The 21,151-nt window shown below is 44.0% G+C and overlaps 1 protein-coding gene across 6 annotated transcripts in view; it reads left to right on the top strand.

The window, feature by feature from the left end:
• Window positions 1-6,693: 6,693 nt before the first annotated feature.
• Window positions 6,694-21,151, top strand: part of LOC120064302 (probable phospholipid-transporting ATPase IH) — a 64,805-nt gene continuing 50,347 nt past the window's right edge. For 4 of the 6 annotated variants that reach the window (XM_039014777.1, XM_039014778.1, XM_039014776.1 and 1 more), the window contains exon 1: window positions 6,695-7,358. In XM_039014777.1, the coding sequence (XP_038870705.1) occupies window positions 7,320-7,358 (39 nt within the window). In that variant the 5' untranslated portion in view covers window positions 6,695-7,319. Of the gene's footprint in view, window positions 7,359-21,151 lie in introns of all 6 variants that reach the window. The other 2 variants (XM_039014779.1, XM_039014780.1) reach the window with 1 other exon arrangement.

The raw sequence follows: 21,151 nt of genomic DNA, 5'->3' as shown, positions 1-21,151 counted from the left end.
GCCCTGTTCCTCCTCCACGCACTAGCCCTATGGTGCGTGTCTCCAGCCCGGTACCACCAGTTCCGGCACCACGCACCAAGCCTCCTGTGCGTCTCCAGAGCCCTGTACGCACTGTTCCTTCTCCCCGCACTCGCCCTGAGGTGCGTGCCCTCAGCCCGGTACCACCAGTGCCGGTACCACGCACCATGCCCATAGTGCGCTTTGAGAATTCAGTGTGCCCTGTTCCTGCTCCCCGCACTAGCCTTGAGGTGCGTGTCTCCAGTCCGGTACCACCAGTTCCGGCACCACGCACCAGGCCTACTGTGCGCCTCAGCAGGTCAGAGTCGGCCGTCTGCCCAACGCCGCCTGCACTGCTCGTCTGCCCAGCACCGTCTGTACTGCCTGCCTGCCCAACGGCGCCTGCACTGCTTGTCTGCCCAGCGCCGTCTGAGCTGCCTGCACTGCTCGTCTGCCCAGCACCGTCTGAGCTGCCTGCCTGCCCAGCACCATCTGAGCCATCCGTCTGCCCAGCGCCGTCTGAGCCATCCGTCTGCCCAGCGCCGTCTGAGCCATCCGTCTGCCCAGCGCCGTCTGAGCCATCCGTCTGCCCAGCGCCGTCTGAGCCATCCGTCTGCCCAGCGCCGTCTGAGCCATCCGTCTGCCCAGCGCCGTCTGAGCCATCCGTCTGCCCAGCGCCATCTGAGCCATCCGTCTGCCCAGCGCCATCTGAGCCATCCGTCTGCCCAGCGCATTCAGAGCCGCCCGTCAGTCAGGAGCTGACAGAGCCGCCAGCCAGTCAGGAGCTGCCAGAGCCGCCAGCCAGTCAGGAGCTGCCAGAGCCGCCAGCCAGTCAGGAGCTGCCAGAGCTGCCAGCCAGTCAGGAGCTGCCAGAGCCGCCAGCCAGTCAGGAGCTGCCAGAGCCGCCAGCCAGTCAGGAGCTGCCAGAGCCGCCCTCCAGTCGTGAGCCGCCCTCCAGTCGTGAGCCGCCCTCCAGTCGTGAGCCGCCCTCCAGTCGTGAGCCGCCTTCCAGTCGTGAGCCGCCTTCCAGTCGTGAGCCGCCCTACAGTCGTGAGCCGCCCTACAGTCGTGAGCCGCCCTACAGTCGTGAGCCGCCCTACAGTCGTGAGCTGCCACTCAGTCCGGAGCTGCCACTCAGTCCGGAGCTGCCATTCGTCCTGAGTTGCCCCTCTGTCCTGAGCTACCTCTCTGTCCTGAGCTACCTCTCTGTCCTGAGCTACCTCTCTGTCCTGAGCTACCTCCTAAATCATGTGGGGGCCTTGGGGAGGATTCTTAGGCCAAGGTCGTGGGCGAGGGTCGCCACTCAAAGGACGCTAAGGAGGGGGACAAAGACAGTGGTGGAGTGGTGTCCTCGTCCACCGCCGGAGCCGCCACCGCGGACAGATGCCCACCCAGACCCTCCCCTTGAGTTTTAGGGGTGCGTTCGGAGTCCGCACCTCGGGGGGGGGGGGGGGGGGGGGGTACTGTCACGTCCTGACCATAGTTCTTATGTGTTTTGCTTGTTTAGTGTTGGTCAGGACGTGAGCTGGGTGGGAATTATATTTTGTGTGTCTAGTTTGTCTATTTCTGTGTCCAGCCTAATATGGTTCTCAATCAGAGACAGCTGTCAATCGTTGTCCCTGATTGAGAATCATATATAGGTGGCTTGTTTTGTGTTGGGGATTGTGGGTGGTTGTTTCCTGTCTCTGTGTTTGTATTCTGCACCAGATAGGACTGTTTCGGTTTGCCACATTTTGTTATTTTGTTCGTTGTAAGTGTTCACTGTTTTTGTTTAATTAAACATGTTGAGCACTGGCTACGCTGCGTGTTGGTCCGATCCCTGTTTCACCCTCTCTTATAGTGAAGAGAGGGAAGGCTGCCGTTACAACTAATTAGAATCTATAGAGCAGCTTGAAGTGATACAGTCTACCGTGTGCTGAACCCACCTATTTTCTCTCTCCATCTGCCCTCTTCTGTCACTTTCTCTGTGACTTGTCTGTGACTTGTCTGTTGCTGTCTGTGTCTTGTCTGTTGCTGTCTCAGGTTCTTGTTTTCTAGGTTCTTGTCTCTTTTGTCTATCCTCTTATGTTATGGCCTGTTCTGTTCTTCTGGTGTCTCTCTCCATCATATCCTATTATTCTGTTGATGTCTCTGTGTCTTGTCTGATGTGTCTCTCTCCATCACCTATTCTTCTGTTGCGAACTCAGTGTCTTTTCTGGTGTCTCCCTCCATCACCTAATCTTCTGTTGCGGTCTCAGTGTCTTTTCTGGTGTCTCTCTCCATCACCTATTCTTTTGTTACTGAGTCTTATCTGGTATGTCTCTCTCCATAATATCCTACTCTTCTGTTGCTGTATTTATGTCTTGTCTGGTGTGTCTCTTTACTTTTGCAATCCAAAACATTCAAGAGGATACTGGGGTAGCTTAACTTGTTTTGGGCCTGTGTCTGGGTCACCGAAATCATCCTCTCCCTTACCAGTTCCCCCTGGCTGATGCTGTTCTAAGTGCTCCACTGGCCTGCTGTTCCCATCTGTCCTCGTGGCTTATCTGAAAGGTAGCACAGTAGAGGTGCAACATGTCATTAGTTCGTTTTAAAGGGCGACTCCACTTTCTGATTTGGCCTTTCTGATTTGGGTTTGATGTGTGTGTCTCGTGTGTGTGTTCACAGGTTGGAAGAGTTAGCCAAATGATTTAGCCAATTAGCTTCAGCCGGCTAGTGTGAGACCTGACCTTGACTTTGGATAGCTCATCTCCGGATCTAGTCAGGGACAATATTTTCATGCTGTACACCTTTTATTTTTCTAATTAAAGGCTTTCAATATTTGTGTATGAATTTCTACAATGTATAGTTGTTTGAGGTTTTTAAGTAATAGAAATGTGGAGCTATTGGAATTTTAACATATTGTCCCATACACATTCTGTAATTTACCGATGGTCCCTAACTGGCCATATAGGGATATCCAAAGTCAACTCAAACTTATCACAGGCATTACAATCTGGTCGCGTGCAGCTGCACCCCGAATTGATAATTACTTGTGTCCTGCCAGACGTTGGCATGTGCGCAGGATTGAAACAAACCCAATCTTAATTTACGTTGTGATGCAGTCACAACCACAAGTCTCGCAATACTCTGTTTTGGACGAGACTGACTTTATGACCAAAATTATCCTATTTACACTTTGTAGTCAATTTTAACAGTGGAATAAATGTTTGTGACTCTTATCGATGCCACATGGGCTGTTTTCTAAATGACAAATTGACAGGACCAGGGCAACTCAACTGTAAAGAAAAATACAAGTGTCTGCATAACAGTGAAACACAACTCTTTTTTTACCTTTATTTTACTAGGCAAGTCAGTTATTAAGAACAAATTCTTATTTTCAATGACAGTCTAGGAACAGTGGGTTAACTGCCTCATTCAGGGGCATAACAACAGATTTTTACCTTGTCAGCTCAGGGATTCAATCTTGCAACCTTTCGGTTACTAGTCCAATGCTCTAACCACTAGGCTACCCTACTGCTACCCGGCTACCCTGCCGCACTAGGCTACCCTGCAGCCCCAACTCTAAACATGCCAGATAAGAATAAGCCTCCTAGGCTATATGAATACAAAGAGACATGAGCCCAAAAATTGCCTGTAGACTGGAAAAAGTTATAAGACCTCTATGGTTTATTTCATTTAGTCAGTTCTTCCAGCTAATGTGAGATTTTTTAGATTACATACCATTTGAGGATGCAGAACTTAACAAAGTTAAACATTTTCACCGTAGTGTCCAAAACATCTTTCAAACTGTCAGGCATTCCCTTGGCAGCAAGAGCCTCTTGGTGGATGCTGCAGTGTACCCAAGTGACGTTGGGAGCAACTGCTTGCATGCGCGTTACCACTCCACTATGTCTCCTTGTCATGGCTTTTGAGCGCCATCAGTACAGATACCAACATGAGCAGCAGCTAAGCTTGGCTACATATGGACTGTTAGTGGAATTCCCGGGAGAGAGTAACGGTTAATGTGATTGGATGTTAATTATTTGACTAGGCTACCTAGTGTTGTTATTTGTGTTGTTCTTTTTTAGAACACTAGATGGTTTAATTTTATTTTTGGCAGTGAAACGAGGCTACTTAGGCGAGAAAAAAACCTCACCCAAATGTATAGCCCCATTGGAAAATATAAATGTTTGAAAATGTGAAGAATTATTAATATTATTTTTAATGTGAATCATATTTCTATTTGGTGTACCTCCGATGGTACGCGCAATACCTGCACTAGATAACACAGCCACAAAGTCAGAACAGCTTTCCCATTTTGACATCAGATGCCACTCCGGCAGGAGAAATCAATAGGCAAATATCACAGCCAATCACAACACTGGTGGATAAGTAATTATTTCACTATTACTGCATATATATTATGGACCTTTTCTGAAATTACAATGCAAAAAATAAATCCAATGTGTAGCACCTTTAACATCTCGAAAACGCAACAACAATAGAAAGTAAGTAGCTAAGTGAATAACAAGAGTAATAAAAATAAATAATTGAAAGAAAAGTACATTTTATGTCCATTAAAATAACATCAAATTGATCAAAAATACAGTGTAGACATGGTTAATGTTGTAAATGACTATCGTAGCTGGAAACGGAATAATATAATTCATGGAATATCTACATAGGCGTACAGAGGCCCATTATCAGCAACCATCCCTCCTTTGTTCCAATGGCACGTTGTGTTAGCTAATCCAAGATTATCATTTTAAAAGGCTAATTGATCATTAGAAAACCCTTTTGCAATCATGTTAGCACAGCTGAAAACTGTTGTTCTGAATAAAGAAGCAATAAAACTGGCCTTCTTGAGACTAGTTGAGTATCTGGAGTATCAGCATTTGTGGGTTCGATTACAGGCTCAAAATGGCCAGAAACAAATAACCTTCTTCTGAAACTCGTCAGTCTATTCTTGTTCTGAGAAATGAAGGCTATTCCATGCGAGAAATTGCCAAGAAACTGAAGATCTCGTACAACGCTGTGTACTACTCCCTTCACAGAACAGTGCAAACTGGCTCTAACCAGAATAGAAAGAGGAGTGGGAAGCCCCGGTGCACAACTGAGCAAGAGGACAAGTACATTAGAGTGTCTAGTTTGAGAAACAGATGCCTCACAAGTCCTCAACTAGCAGCTTCATTAAATAGTACCTGCAAAACACCAGTCTCAATGTCAACAGTGAAGAGGCGACTCCGGGATGCTGGCCGTCTAGGCAGAGTTGGAAAAAAAAAGACATATCTCAGACTGGCCAATAAAAATAAAGATTAAAATGGGCAAAAGAACACAGACACTGGACAGAGGAACTCTGCCTAGAAGGCCAGAATCCCGGAGTAGCCCCTTCACTGTTGATGTTGAGACTGGTGTTTTGCGGGTACTATTTAATGAAGCTCAACAGTTTCCCGGGTGTATCAAGAATGGTCCTCCACCCAAAGGACATCTAGCCAACTTGACACAACTGTGGGAAGCATTGGAGTCAACATGGGCCAGAATCCCTGTGGAATGATTTTGACACCTCGTAGAGTCCATGCCCCAACGAATTGAGGCTGGGGGTGCAACTCAATATTAGGAAGGTGAGAGCGAGAGCCTCAAATATCACATTAATTTGTACATATCCACTGTATACATGAAATGCGGCAAAGTTTGTTCCTGTTTTAGCAATGTCTTTGTTCATGTTCGTGTGGGTCAAACAAACCTCCCTAATGGTTGGTTGACAGTAGAACATCCCACAATGCAGGTGATGGCAGTATGAAGTTGGTGAAGAGCAACTGCAGAAACTTGCAGTCGACTGAAGTCAAACCTTCTTGACCTTCGATCTCGCAAGTGGCGCAGCAGTCTAAGGCACTGCATCACAGTGTTAGAGGTGTCAATATAGACCCTGGTTCGATCCTGGGCTGTATCAAATCCGGCTGTGATCGGGAGTCTCATAGGGAGGCGCACAATTGGTCCAGCGTCATCCGGGTTAGGCCGGGGTAGGCCGTCATTGTAAATACACATTTATTCTTAAATGACTTGCCTACTTAAATAAAGGTAAAAAAATCACATGATTTTTGTTAAGTTCATGCAGTCAACATGTAGGCACAAGCCAAATCATTTTATCCGCATAATGCAACACACTTTGGAAGGCGGTGGGTGACCAAACAAAAGTGATCCACTTGAACGTGCCCATTGACAAATAAAAGTACTGTAAGGGGTGGTCGAAGGGTCAAGGGACTTGAGTGGTCCACTGAGTTGTAAAATCTCTACCAATCACAGCAGGCACTACATCACTCCAGGTGCTTCTTGCAGTGCCTGCTATTGCCTAGCGCAGTATACTGTATTGTTTAAATTCTTGCATAGCGCAAGTGATGTGTGGTTATGGAAACTCATCAGACTGAAATGTAAAAAAAATCTATAAAATAAATGTTGACCATCAAAAGGTATGGGGCTGGATAAAAAACACCTGGGTCTGATGCCCCGGAAGCCCAGACCTAACGACGCCACTGCATAATGCCACGTGCATCCACTTTTTTGTAACAGCCTAAACATTACGAAACTTCTATTTCGATCACATAAGCCTCACATAATTCGACACGATAGACCTCCATACAAAAAGGGCTTATCTCACGCGAACAGATTTTGGGCGGAGTAAATTGCCTCTTCCTCTCTCGAATAAACCGTTATGTCGCACACAGATGCATTTTCATTGAAATCAGCATGGGGTGAAGTAAATTGCACTACGCATGCGCGGCATTCTGACGTATGGAGCAAACAGCTATTCGTATGTGCACCATAACAGAGCAAAAAGAGAGCGGGACTGAGGGAAAGACTGATATGAAAGGATATACATAGAAGGAAAATAAGAAGAAAAAACACCAAGGGGAACCAGTGAAAATAAGCTCGTCAAGCATTTTCAATGATCAGTTTAGCAAACTTTTATTCGTTGTGAAAAAAGGGACATTCCCGAAAACGATTGCCGCGTTCATGTGCTAGTCGGAACTTGTTAACTGGTTGTAGTTCTACATGTGCCACGTTCAACCAGTTTGCAAGTCGAAAATGTCAGAGTTTCCCAGTTCCGACTAACGCGTGAACGCGACATAAGCAGCACGAATAGCTGCATCACATTGCTCAATTGCATGGCTGTCCAAAATTACATGAAAATCAAAACAGCCAACTGAAAGACCGCTGCTTTCTCGCGCTCATATAGATGGAGAGACAGAGCGGTGGTGAGCGATGGATGCGTGGACAGAGATGAACATTGGGTAGTGTCGGTAAAGATCCAAGAGACTGGAAAGTGGACAGTAAATAATTGCAAACGGGGAGCTGTCAAAATAATGGATTTTAGCGTGCTACGGAATCTCATCAGCAGATACGTAAGTAGTGGATCGATCAACGTCGCAATGTTACATGTGTATTCCAGTAACATCTGCAACTGGCATTCTGTTACATATTCGTTACATTTTAACTAACATCACAACATTGTTGACTTTTTGAAACACAGACGTGGGTTGTTTAGGCCGGAAAACATGTGATCAAAGGTTTGTCACAGCTAAACGGCAGTGCAAATGGACTCCCGCCAGGCTTCGGTACTTTGTTTTCGAGCTGAATGTCGAATGTGCCAGAACGGTCCAGATGCATTGGAAGAGTGTGAGGAATTGAAATCAACATGGCTGGTCGTTTTCTTTCCCAGAGGCCAGCAACAACACACCTGATATAATTGTCTAATCAACATGCTCTTTATTTAAATCAGGTGTGTTGGTGCAGGGCAAGAAAGAAACACTTCAAGAAATTTATCAGTTCAAGAGGCTGTATTGATATGGGAAACATATGTTAACATTGCCGAAGCAAATTAAAGAAATAATATACAAAAGTGAAATAAACTTTAAAAATTAACAGTAAACATTACTCACAGAAGTTCCAAAAGACTAAAGACATTACACATGTCATATTATGTATATATACACTGTGTTGTAACGATATGCACATGGTTAAATTACAAAAGGGAAAATAAATATATAAATATGGGTTGTATTTACAATGGTGTTTGTTTACTGGTTGCACTTTTCTTGTGGCAACAGGTCACAAATCTTGCTGCTGTGATTGCACACTTAGGTATTTCACCCAATAGATACGAGTTGATCAAAATCGGGTTTGTTTTAGACTTCTTTGTGAATCTGAGGGAAATATGTGTCTCCAATATGGTCATACATTTGGCAGGAGGTTAGGAAGTGCAGCTCAGTTTACACCTCGTTTTGTTCTTGAGAGCCAGGTCTGCCTATGGCGGCCTTTGTCAATAGCAAGGCTATGCTCACTGAGTCTGTACATACAGTAGTCAAAGCTTTCCTGAAGTCAAATCAAATTTTATATGTCACATACACATGGTTAGCAGATGTTAATGCGAGTGTAGCGAAATGCTTGTGCCTCTAGTTCCGGCCATGCAGTAATATCTAACAAGTAATCTAACCTAACAATTTCACAACAACTACCTTATACACACAAGTGTAAAGGAATGAATAAGAATATGTACATAAAAATATATGAATGAGTGATGGCTGAATGGCATAGGCAAGATGCTGTAGATGGTATAGAGTACAGTACATACATATGAGATGAGTAATGTAGGGTATGTAAACATTATTTAAAGTGGCATTGTTTAAAGTGCCTAGTGATACATTTATTACATACATTTTTCCATTATTAAAGTGGCTAGAGTTGAGTCAGTATGTTGGCAGCAGCCACTCAATGTTAGTGATGGCTGTTTAACAGTCTGATGGCCTTGAGATAGAAGCTGTTTTTCAGTCTCTCGGTCCCCGCTTTGATGCACCTGTACTGACCTCACCTTCTGGATGATAGCGGGGTGAACAGGCAGTGGCTCGGGTGGTTGTTGTCCTTGATTATCTTTTTGGCCTTCCTGTGACATCGGGTGGTGTAGGTGTCCTGGAGGGCAGGTAGTTTGCCACCGGTGATGCGTTGTGCAGACCTCACTACCCTCTGGAGAGCCGTTACAGTTATGGGCGGAGCAGTTGCCGTACCAGGCTGTGATACAGCCCGACAGAATGCTATTGATTGTGCATCTGTAAAAGTTTGTGTGTGTTTTTGGGTCAAACTGTGAATCAGTTTGGGTCAGTCACAGTGGTCAGGTATTTCTGCCGCTTTGTACTCTCTGTTTAGGGCCAAATAGCATTCTAGTTTGCTCTTTTTTTCTTTCCAATGTGTCAAGTAATTATCTTTTTGTTTTCTCATGATTTGGTTGGGTCTAATTGTGTTGCTGTCCTGGGGCTCTGTGGGGTCTGTTTGTGTTTGTGAACAGAGCCCCAGGACCAGCTTGCTTAGGGGGCTCTTCTCCAGGTTAATTTTTCTGTAGGTGATTGCTTTTTTATGGACGGTTTGGTAATCGCTTCCTTTTAGGTGGTTGTAGAATTTAACAGCTCTTTTCTGGATTTGGATAGTTAGCGGGTATCAGCCTAATTCTGCTCTGCATGCATTATTTGGTGTTTTGCGTTATACACAGAGGATATTTTTGCAGAATTCTGCATGCAGTCTCAATTTGGTGTTTGTCCCGTTTTGTGAATTCTTGGTTGGTGAGCAGACATCACAACTACAAAGGGCAATGGGTTCTATAACTGATTCAAGTATTTTTAGCCAGATCCTAATTGCTATTTCAAATGTTATGTTCCTTTTGATGGCATAGAAGGCCCTTCTTGCCTTGTCTCTCAGATTGTTCACAGCTTTGTGGAAGGTATGTATAGTTTTTTTGTGTGCTCCAGGGCAACGGTGTCTAGGTGGAATTTGTATTCGTGGTCCTGATGACTGGATGTTTTTTGGAACACCATTATTTAGGTCTTATTGAAATTTACTGTCAGGGCCCAGGTCTGAGAATCTTTGCAGAAGATCTAGGTGCTTCTGTAGGCCCTCCTTGGTTGGTGACAGAAGCACCAGATCATCAGTAGACATTTGACTTCAGATTCTAGTAGGGCGAGGCCGGGTGCTGCAGACTGTTCTAGTGCCCTCACCAATTCAGTGATATATATATGTTGAAGAGGGTGGGGCTTAAGCTGCATCCCTGTCTCACCCCATGTCCCTGTGGGAAGACATGTTTTTTTTGCAAATTGTAACCACACTTGGTGTTTGTGTACATGGATTTTATAATGTCGTATGTTTTTTCCACATCACCATTTTCCATCAATTTGTATAGCAGACCCTCATGCCAAATTGAGTCAAAGCTTTTTTGAAATCAACAAAGCATGAGAAGACTTTGCCTTTGTTTTGGTTTGTTTGTTTGTCAATTAGGGTGTGCAGGGTGAATACGTGGTCTGTTATTCGGTAAAAAGCCCATTTGACATTTGCTCAGTACATTGTTTTCACTGATAAAATGTACGAGTCTGCTGTTAATGATAATGCAGAGGATTTTCCCAAGGTTGTTGTTGACGCATATCCCACGGTAGTTATTGGGGTCAAATTTGTCTCCACTTTTGTGGCTTGGGGTGATCAGTCCTTGGCTCCAAATATTGGGGAAGATGCCAGAGCTAAGGATGATGTTAAAGAGTTTTTTTTAGTATAGCCAATTGTAATTTGTTGTCTGTATATTTGATCATTTCATTGAGGATACCATCAACACAACAGGCCTTTTTGGGTTGGAGGGTTTTTATTTTGTCCTGTAGTTCATTCAAGGTAATTGGAGAATCCATTGGGTTCTGGTAATCTTTGTCTCTCTTGCTCTCCTTCACATACATACACACATGCACAATTTTGACATGGAAAAAGAGGGCAACAACATTTATAATGGCTTATTAATGACAGTTACCAAAGAGACCAACTAAAAGAGTGAGCGAGATTAAATAAACATTTTAGTGTCAAAATTGACTACAAAGTGTTTTGTCCAAAACTGAGTTTTGTGAGTTCGTCACAATTTACTGGAGGGTTTGGTAGGACAGAGTTCTGCAACCTTTTCTTGTCCAGGGACCCCCTCACAGGAAAACCGGTGACACAGCGAACCCATTATACGTTAGCAAAAATATTATTTTCTTGTCTTGTGTTATCATTAGGTGAATGATAATGGCAAGTAGCAGTAATCATAATTTTAGAATGAATAGATTTGGTTGATAGTTTTTCACTATTTGGACCTCCACATAATTGGAAGAGGAAGTGAAAACTCTAACATTAGCTAGAAAGGTAACTCCAAACACATTTTCACTATGAGCAGCTGTTTAGGTTAGGTTAGCCATGTTTTGGCAAAAATGAATGTCCAAGTCAAGAAAGCTTACCAGCGGCACTTGCCGCACTGGTAGCCTGTTCACACAAGCCTATGTCAGATACTTGAATGAGTGTAATTGGCTCAATTTTCCACTTTTTTAAAATATATTTTTTTGCTCCAAGAGTATCTTTTTTCTCCCACTCTGGTCGTTGTGGGGGGGGGGGGGGGGGGGGGCTGATAAGCAACCTTGGTTGCTGGGTGGGAGGTGTGCTCCCCCCCCCCAGGCAGGTGGGAAACATGGTTTCTGGGTGGAGAGGTAGGATGTGGGTGGGTGGATGGGGACTAAGGAGGGGGGGGCTGTAATTATCTTTGTATACATTTCTTTGATAGTTTTTTTTTTACCTGTAACCCCCTCGCCCCCCTATGAGTTTCTTTCTTGAGAAAAAAAAAAAAAGTTGGTCACCAAGAAATAAAATTCAGTTGTATCCCAACTGCTACTTTTCAGTATTCCAAAACCCATTCGCGAGCATCTTATGTCCCAACGTGACCTGTTTTGTAGCATGATTCCCTATGAAACACTGACAGACAGATGCACACTAGATAGTGAGAAAGTTGTCAAAAACTTAACAGCACTGAAACACACGTCGCCACTCGCCGGTGACTTGATAAGGTGATTGTAGCCTGGCTGCTCAATGTGCCTGCTAGCTACTACTTGCTAGCTTCATTGACAAACACAGAGTTGGAAATTAGCTAGCTAACAAGTGAATTTGGGCACTGATGAACAGTGTGTAGCTTGTGCTTTATTTTTGATAGTTTGAGAGCTTGCAGATGATGAAGTTTCAGACATGTTATTGTTCTCAGAAATCTGTCCTGAGCGTGCAGCCAGACGGATTCAGTAGACTATATGCAGTGCACTGAATAGTTTTTCATCCACATTTTTTTACTTGAGAAAATACTACACCAAACATCTTAGCTAGATTTAAAATTGCGACACTAAGACCTCAGCATAAACGTCTAAATCTATTACAGATTTCTTGATTTGTATTACATTAATTCAGATTATTTTACTATATTGTTGCTAAGGTGACTCGGGAGGGACAAACAGCTGTACTTGCCAGGGTACAATATACGAACATAACACACCCAAGACAACTCTCGTTTAGCTTCAGTCATGGCCGCTAGCATTTCTTAATGAGCAATCCTTAAAGCAAGGCCAAATCAGGAAGTGCAGTCACCCTTTTGTGTGTGTGAGAGAGAGGCAGATATCAAGCAGGAAAGTCACACAGAGAATTACATCAATTTGATGTATAATCAATGGGAGGAACAGGAGCAGAGCAGGAAATGGCTGTGCTGATGAGTGTTGATGACCGTGAGTTACAGTATTACCGGTAAGAGCACTAATGTCACTGTCATTAACACAGCCTGCTATCTGCACAGAAAGGAAGCAGCTGGACGCTAATGAGAGAGGGTAACCGTGATAGGAAGCAGGCCGCTGACTTAGTCTCAAATTATACCCTACACAGTACACTACTTTTTTTTAAATGAAATTTTCTTACAGAGTTCAAAGATAAAATAGTAATCACATAGTGCATCTACTTCTGACCAGAGCCATGCAGTAGCCTATGCGGTGAATTATAGGGCATAGGGTTTAGACTAGATATGGTCCTAATGACAGAAGGGAACAGTGATAGGAGGCTGTCCTCGCTCTCAGGCTCTCTGAACATACAGTGCAACCTCCATTAAAACCTGCCTACACTGGGTGTCTATCTTTGTTTTGTAGAGTGTGTGTGTGGACGGCGGCTTGACTGATGCCCTGCTGGGTGTGATGTCAGGGGAAATCAGATTCACTAGTGAGAGGAGGTCACAGAGCTCACCTCTCATCCCTCACTTTTCCCCCTCTCCCTCCCTTCATTCTTCTATCACCATGGCAACATGAAGTTGAAGTGGTCATCCATCCATCCATTCTTCTCTCAGCTTGTTCTCCTAGGCTACAGGTATACACTCTAGGCAGGTGCTAAAGGTCAACTAGAGACTGTACGGCTAGTTGTTTACTATGTCTTGTTAACTTATTGATGTTTTACATTCTAGTCTTGTAGCAGATGCTCTTATCCAGAGAAACTTACAGGAGCAATTAGGGTTAAGTGCCTTGCTCAAGGCCACATCATAAGATTTTTTTCACTAGGTTGGCTCGGGGATTCGAAACCAGCGAACTTTCGGTTACTGGCCCAATGCTCTTAACTGCTTGGCTACCTGCCGCTGTAGTTTTGGGCATTTCCATGTAAAAGGACCCATGAGCACTAGAAGTCGACCGATTAATCGGAATGGTCGATTAATTAGGGCCGATTTCAAGTTTTCATAACAATCGGAAATCGCTAATTTTGGACGCGATTAAGAAATAAGAACACATTCTTTTTTTCAATGACGGCCTAGGAACGGTGGGTTAACTGCCTTGTTCAGGGGCAGAACAACAAATGTTTACCTTGTCAGCTCAGGGATTCAATCTTGCAACCTTACGGTTAACTAGTCCAACGCTCTAACCACCTGCCTCACAAGGAGCCTGCCTGTTACGCAAATGCAGTAAGAAGCCAAGGTAAGTTGCTAGCTAGCATTAAACTTATCTTATAAAAAACAATCAATCAATCATAATCACTAGTTATAACTACACATGGTTGATGATATTACTAGTTTATCTAGCGTGCCCTGCGTTGCATATAATCGATGCAGTGTGCATTCGCGGAAAAGGACTGTCGTTGCTCCAACGTGTACCTAACCATAAACATCAATGCCTTTCTTAAAATCAATACACAGAAGTATATATTTTTAAACCTGCATATTTAGCTAAAAGAAATCCAGGTTAGCAGGCAATATTAACCAGGTGAAATTGTGTCACTTCTCTTGCGTTCATTGCACGCAGAGTCAGGGTATATGCAACAGTTTGGGCCGCCTGGCTCATTGCGAACTGATTTGCCAGAATTTTACGTAATTATGACATAACATTGAAGGTTGTGCAATGTAACAGGAATATTTAGACTTATGAATGCCACCCGTTAGATAAAATACGGAACGGTTCCGTATTTCACTGAAAGAATAAACGTTTTGTTTTCGAGATGATAGTTTCCGTATTCGACCATATTAATGACCTAAGGCTCGTATTTCTGTGTGTTATTATGTTCTAATTAAGTCTATGATTTGATAGAGCAGTCTGACTGAGCGATGGTAGGCACCAGCAGGCTCGTAAGCGTTCAGTCAAACAGCACTTTCGTGCGTTATGCCAGAAGCTCTTCGCAATGCTTCAAGCATTGCGCTGTTTATGACTTCAAGCCTATTAACTCCCGAGATTAGGCTGGTGTAACCGATGTGAAATGGCTAGCTAGTTAGCGGGGTGCGCGCTAATAGCGTATCAAACGTCACTCGCTCTGAGACTTGGAGTAGTTGTTCCCCTTGCTCTGCATGGGTAACGCTGCTTCGAGGGTGGCTGTTGTCGATGTGTTCCTGGTTCAAGCCCAGGTAGCGGCGAGGAGAGGGATGGAAGCTATACTGTTACACTGGCAATACTAAAGTGCCTATAAGAACATCCAATAGTCAAAGGTATATGAAATACAAATCGTATAGAGAGAAATAGTCCTATAATTCCTATAATAACTACAACCTAAAACTTCTTACCTGGGAATATTGAAGACTCATGTTAAAAGGAACCACCAGCTTTCATATGTTCTCATGTTCTGAGCAAGGAACTTAAACGTTAGCTTTCTTACATGGCACATATTGCACTTTTACTTTGTTTTTGCATTATTTAAACCAAATTGAACATGTTTCATTATTTATTTGAGGCTAAATTGATTTTATTGATGTATTATATTAAGTTAAAATAAGTGTTTCAGTATTGTTGTAATTGTCATTATTACAAACAAATTTTAAAAATCGGCCGATTTAATCGGCATCGGGTTTTTGGTCCTCCAATAATCGGTATCGGTATCGGCGTTGAAAAATCATAATCGGTCGACCTCTAGTGCAGATGCACTCACACCTGCCTGCTGTTGCCATTCCTGCCTGCCTGCTGCCATTCCTGAGCAAGCTCTGTACTGGTGGTGCCCCGATCCCACAGCTGAATCAACTTTAGGAGACGGTCCTGGTGCTTGCTGGACTTTCTTGGGCACCCTGAAGCCTTCTTCACAACAATTGTACCGCTCTCCTTGAAGTGCTTGATGATCCGGTAAATGGTTGATTTAGGTGCAATCTTACTGGCAGCAATATCCTTGCCTGTGAAGCCCTTTATGTGCAAAGCAATGATGACGGCACGTGTTTCCTTGCAGGTAACCATGGTTGACAGAGGAAGAGCAATGATTCCAAGCACCACCCTCCTTTTGAAGCTTCCAGTCTGTTATTCGAACTCAATCAGCATGAAAGAGTGATCTCCATTCTTGTCCTCGTCAACACTCACACCTGTGTTAGCGAGAGAATCACTGACATGATGTCAGCTGGTCCTTTTGTGGCAGGGCTGAAATGCAGTGGAAATGTTTTTTGGGGATTCAGTTCATTTGCATGGCAAAGAGGGACTTTGCAATTCATCTGATCACTCTTCATAACATTCTGGAGCATATGCAAATTGCCATCATACAAACTGAGGCAGCAGACTTTGTGAAAGTTAATATTTGTGTCATTCTCAAAACTTTTGGCCATGACTGTAGTTAATGTCATCTCTCCCAGCTCTTACTGACACCTACCCATGAGCCCCCTCTGGATAGTACAGTCAATACAATACTGTGGTACAGTAAAGTATTGTACTGTACTATACTGAACTCGCTTGTACTCTACTGTATTACACTGTACTGAACTCTGCCCTGCTCTGCTGTGCTGGTCTGTATTGTACTGCACTGCACTCTACTGTGCTCTGCCCTGTGATGTCCAAACGTGTGAAACATGAGACTGACATTCATATCCATAATTATGCATTTTTGTGTAGTACAGATCAGGGAACCATTATGTAATTCCGTTACCGTAATTTTGTTACCGGGTGTAAATCCACTTCACTTACTTTAGTTCAGTAACCAGTGGAGGAGAGGAGTGCAGAAGCTATGTAGAGGCTTGGTAAGGTGTAGTGTGACATTTATTCACTTTAAAGCCCCAGGTGCCAGGCTGTGGTCAGGCGTTAGCGGCAGCTAGTGATGAAAGGGACATTTCAGCTCTGTGTTAGCGCCAATGCTAACCTGGCAGAGGGCTAAAGGCAATCTATTCCTGTCTCTGCTCCCTCTCCCTGGGGCTGAGCCCCTGTGAAGAGAGGGGGTGGTGTTAAACCTAGTTGCCAGTCTTTAGGGGCAAAGTGTATGTGAGGGGGCAGTGTTGGATTAAGTGTTTTATTCATCTACACTTTACAGTTAAAACAAAGGACTTGATGTTTGCCTCTTTGCAGTTCTGTCCATCTAGGAATAAGTCATGCCTGGTGTTTATAGCAGGTCTACATTGATATTGATGTTATGTGCTGTTTCCTTTTAATGTTTGTTTTCCATCAGTGAGTCTTGTCTCTCATTCCTTCTCCTCCTGTCATAGAAATGGACCTCTTTTGATGTAGAAAGAATATCTGGTCCTGTACTACCTTCTACTACACTCACTTTGTAAGGCTCGACTCTTTCTCTCTCCTCTGTTCCTCTCTGGTGGACCCGTGCTGTGTTGCCATGACGATTAATGATATATCAGTGGTGGCAACGTGAGTGTGACTGCAGAGAGATCGTGACTGCGTGGTGGAATAGCTGCTCAGACAGACAGACATGTCTGAGCGGTGCTGCTTGTCTCCCATTTGTATGTCTCTCTGTCCAGTATGAAGGAAGTTAGAGGTAGTTTCGTGAGCCAATCCTTCTAGCAGATACCCATAGACTTCCAGTCATTGTGCTAATGCTAGTTATCAATTGCGCTAGCGTTAGTTAGCTACTTCCTTCAAACTTCATTCAGAGACATGTTCATCTGACTCTGGGGAAGAAGATTTAGGGCCTTTTATTACACACTATAACATCTTTATGTAACGGTGGTTCTCCTCCTCTTCAACCGAAGAGGAGGAGTAGTGATTGAACCAAGGCGCAGCGGGTTGTGAATACATAATTTAATAAAGACACGACAAAACAATGAAGACAAAACGACCTAGACTTGAATAAACTACAAAATAACAAAACCGAAATGTATAGACAGACCTGAACAATACGAACTTACAAATAACGCGAAGAACGCACGAACAGGGAAAAATAGACTACACAAAATGACGATGAACAAACATACCGAACAGTCCCGTATGGTGCGACAAACACTGACACAGGAGACACACCCACAAAACACCAGTGAAACCCTGGCTGCCTTAGTATGACTCTCAGAGACAAATGATACACACCTGTCTCTGATTGAGAATCATACCAGGCCGAACACAAAAACCCAACATAGAAATAGAAAACATAGACTGCCCACCCAAAACTCACGCCCCGACCAATAAACACATACAAAACAAGAGAAAACAGGTCAGGCACGTGACATATTCTGTAACGGCTGTCAATGTCGTTCTCCTCCTCGGACGAGGAGGAGCATGGATCGGACCAAGATGCGGAGTAGTAGGTATTCATGTTTTAATGGCAAACCAACAAACACTACAAATTAACAAAACAACAAACGTGACTAACCTGCAACAGTCCTGTGTGGCCCAAACGCTGACACAGGAACAAACACCCACAAAACACCAGTGAAACCCTGGCTGCCTTAGTATGACTCTCAATCAGAGACAAACGATACACACCTGTCTCTGATTGAGAATCATACCAGGCCGAACACAAAAACCCAACATAGAAATAGAAAACATAGACTGCCCACCCAAAACTCACGCCCCGACCAATAAACACATACAAAACAAGAGAAAACAGGTCAGGAACGTGACACTTTAGTGTCTGGAAGCCCCGCTGGGGGCAATGTAGCATGACATAGAGGAGATTCCTGTTGATGCTGATCTAAGGTCAGTTTAGTGTTTAAATGATTAAGGTTAGGAGGATTTGAGGAAGGGTAAGCTGATCCTACAGTAGATCTGATCCTAGGAGGGGAGCTGTGGGTCGGGGTCTTATTTGATCTCTTATGGATGATCCCATCCATGTCACATCAGATTATGACAACATGACTTGTGGTGGGATATAGCGATGATGTAACACCATCTTTATATAGAGACGGGCCTCTTTAGTTTGATTAATAATACACGTCAAAACAATATGGCCGCCCGGCCAACTGTCCGTAGGTCTCTTCTCATCAGCATAGAAAGTTGTCGAACGTGGCTGTTTGACACGGATCAGAACGTATTACTGATCAGACTGTAAAGCTATTATTCTCTCCCTCTCTTCCTCTCCCACCGTCACATTTGCAGAATGTGACAGGAAGGAGATGGAGAGGAGAGAATGGAAGAGGAGAGGAAGGGAGGAGAGGAAATGGAGGATAATATTATTGTATGGACGTTGGATCTGAAGTTAAATACGGCACACACTGCACTGCACTAGTCCTTCATACACAGAGGTGGTGTTACAGCCAACCTCTATATTATTCAACTCACACACACTGCACTGCACTAGTCCTTCATACACAGAGGTGGTGTTACAGCCAACCTCTATATTATTCAACTCACACACACTGGGGAGGTATAGCCAGCATGTGGTTTTGATGTCATTTTCTAATATCCTAATATGTTGCCTTACTCGGGATGCGCACACACACACTCTGACTCCTGAAGTCCTCACAAGAATAGTAAACAAACAAATATTTGATCAACTGGGGTCATTTTGTTGGTCCCCACAAGGTCAAATGCTATTTCTAGGGGGTTTAGGGTCAAGGTTAGAGTTAGGGTTAGGAGCTAAGGTTAGGTTTAGGGGTTAGGGAAAATAGGATTTTGAATGGGACTGAATTGTGTGTCCCCACAAGGTTAGTTGTACAAGTGTGTGTGTGTCTGTCTCATGTGACAACCTGTTGTGGGTCACAGATCATCCAGTCATCATTAGGCAGCTATTACTGTAACTGTTTTTACTGCCCCCCTACCCCCTCTTTTTCACTGGCTCCTTCACTCTTTCCATTACTTATCACACATATCACATATCCCCTTCTCTTTCCCAATCTCCCTAGTAAGTCTATATACTACACACAGATCTCTACTCCTCTCTTCTTCTCTCCTTTTACTCCTCTCCTCAACTGTAACCTGTCTTGCATTTGTTTCCCCCCCATCTTCTTTCTCTCGCTCTCTCTTTTTCTCTCTTTTGTGTGCGCTCTCGCTCTCTCTTTTGCGCTCTCTCTCTTTTTCGCTCTTTTGCGGCTCGCTCTCTCTTTTGCGCTCTCTCTCTTTTGCGCTCTCTCTCTCTTTTGCGCTCTCTCTCTCTTTTGCAGCTCTGTCTCTCTTTTGCGGCTCTCTCTCTTTTGCGGCTCGCTCTCTCTTTTGCGCTCTCTCTCTTGCGCTCTCTCTCTTTTGCGCTCTCTCTCTTTTGCGCTCTCTCTCTCTTGCGCTCTCTCTCTCTCTTGCGCTCTCTCTCTCTTGCGCTCTCTCTCTCTTGCGCTCTCTCTCTTGCGCTCTCTCTCTCTTTTGCGCTCTCTCTCTTGCGCTCTCTCTCTCTTTTGCGCTCTCTCTCTTTTGCGCTCTCTCTCTCTTTTGCGCTCTCTCTCTCTTTTGCGTGCTCTCTCTCTCTCTCTTTTGCGCACTCACTCTCTCTCTCTCTCTCTTTTGCACACTCACTCTCTCTCTCTCTCTCTTTTGCACACTCTCTCTTGCTCTCTTGCCTCTCCTTCTCTGGGTCATGCCTCTCTTCTTGGGTTTTGGAGCAGCCCGTTTGCTGACACTCTCTGTTGGCTAAGTGTCTATTTATAACCAGCTGCCAAATGCTTGTTGATCAGCCTGGTCTGGGCAGTGGTCTGGGCAGTGGTCTGGGCTGGTCTGCCGCATCATGTAATGGACTCTACCACTGGGTGACACGCAGCTCAGATGGTATCAAAAGTTTAAAAACATATCAACCTATTATGGTCTCATTCATAGATCAGACCATAGAATTAGAATTTTATTGTTGAATGTAATCTATGGCAGAGAAATGTGAGTTCTCACTGTGCTTTCTTTTGGTCGATCAGATCAGCTGGTTTATATTAGTCATTACAGTCAAGATGTTGTGAGAATCAGTGAGCATGGATGATGTCATTGGTTTCAGATAACTAAAGTCACTGAGGTGCTTGTTCTAGTATTTGTTATTGGATAGTTGAAGCGTTATTGGGCTCCCGAGTGGTGTAGCGAGTGTTTCAGAGCCACCCAGTGTGCAGGGCTCTGCCTAACCAGGGAGGAAGCTCCCTGTGTGGGGAGAGATCAGAGTATGGGCTGCTGCCCAATGGGCACTACACCAAGACACAATCTGTCTCTCTCAATTCAATTTAAGGGCTTTATTGGCATGGAAAACATATGTTTACATTGCCAAAGCAAGTGAAATATATAATAAACTAAAGTGAAATAAACAATACAAATGTAACAGTAAACATTACACTCACAAAAGTTCCAAAAATAGTAAAGACATTTCAAATGTCATTATGTCTATATACAGTGTTGTAACGATGTGCAAATAGTTAAAGTACAAAGGAAAAATAAATAAACATAAATATAGGTTGCATTTACAATGGTGATTGTTCTTCATTTGTTGCCCTTTTCTTGTGGCAACAGGTCACAAATCTTGCTGCTGTGATGGCACACTTCGGTATTTCACCCAGTAGATATGGGAGTTTATCAAAATCGGGTTTGTTTTCAAATTCTTTGTGGATCAGTGTAATCTGAGGGAAATATGTGTCTCTAATAATGTCATACATTGGGCAGGAGGTTAGGAAGTGCAGCTCAGTTTCCACCTAATTTTGTGGGCAGCCTGTCTTATATTGAGAGGTCGCCGTAGGCAGACATGGCTTTCTCAACAGCAAGGCTATGCTCACTGAGTCTGTACATAGTCA

This window comes from Salvelinus namaycush, chromosome 19 (genome assembly GCF_016432855.1).
Source record: "Salvelinus namaycush isolate Seneca chromosome 19, SaNama_1.0, whole genome shotgun sequence".
In the NCBI taxonomy this organism is placed as follows: Eukaryota; Metazoa; Chordata; class Actinopteri; order Salmoniformes; family Salmonidae; genus Salvelinus; species Salvelinus namaycush.
Note: the sequence above shows the minus strand (reverse complement) of the source record. Positions and strands in the feature narration are given on the sequence as shown.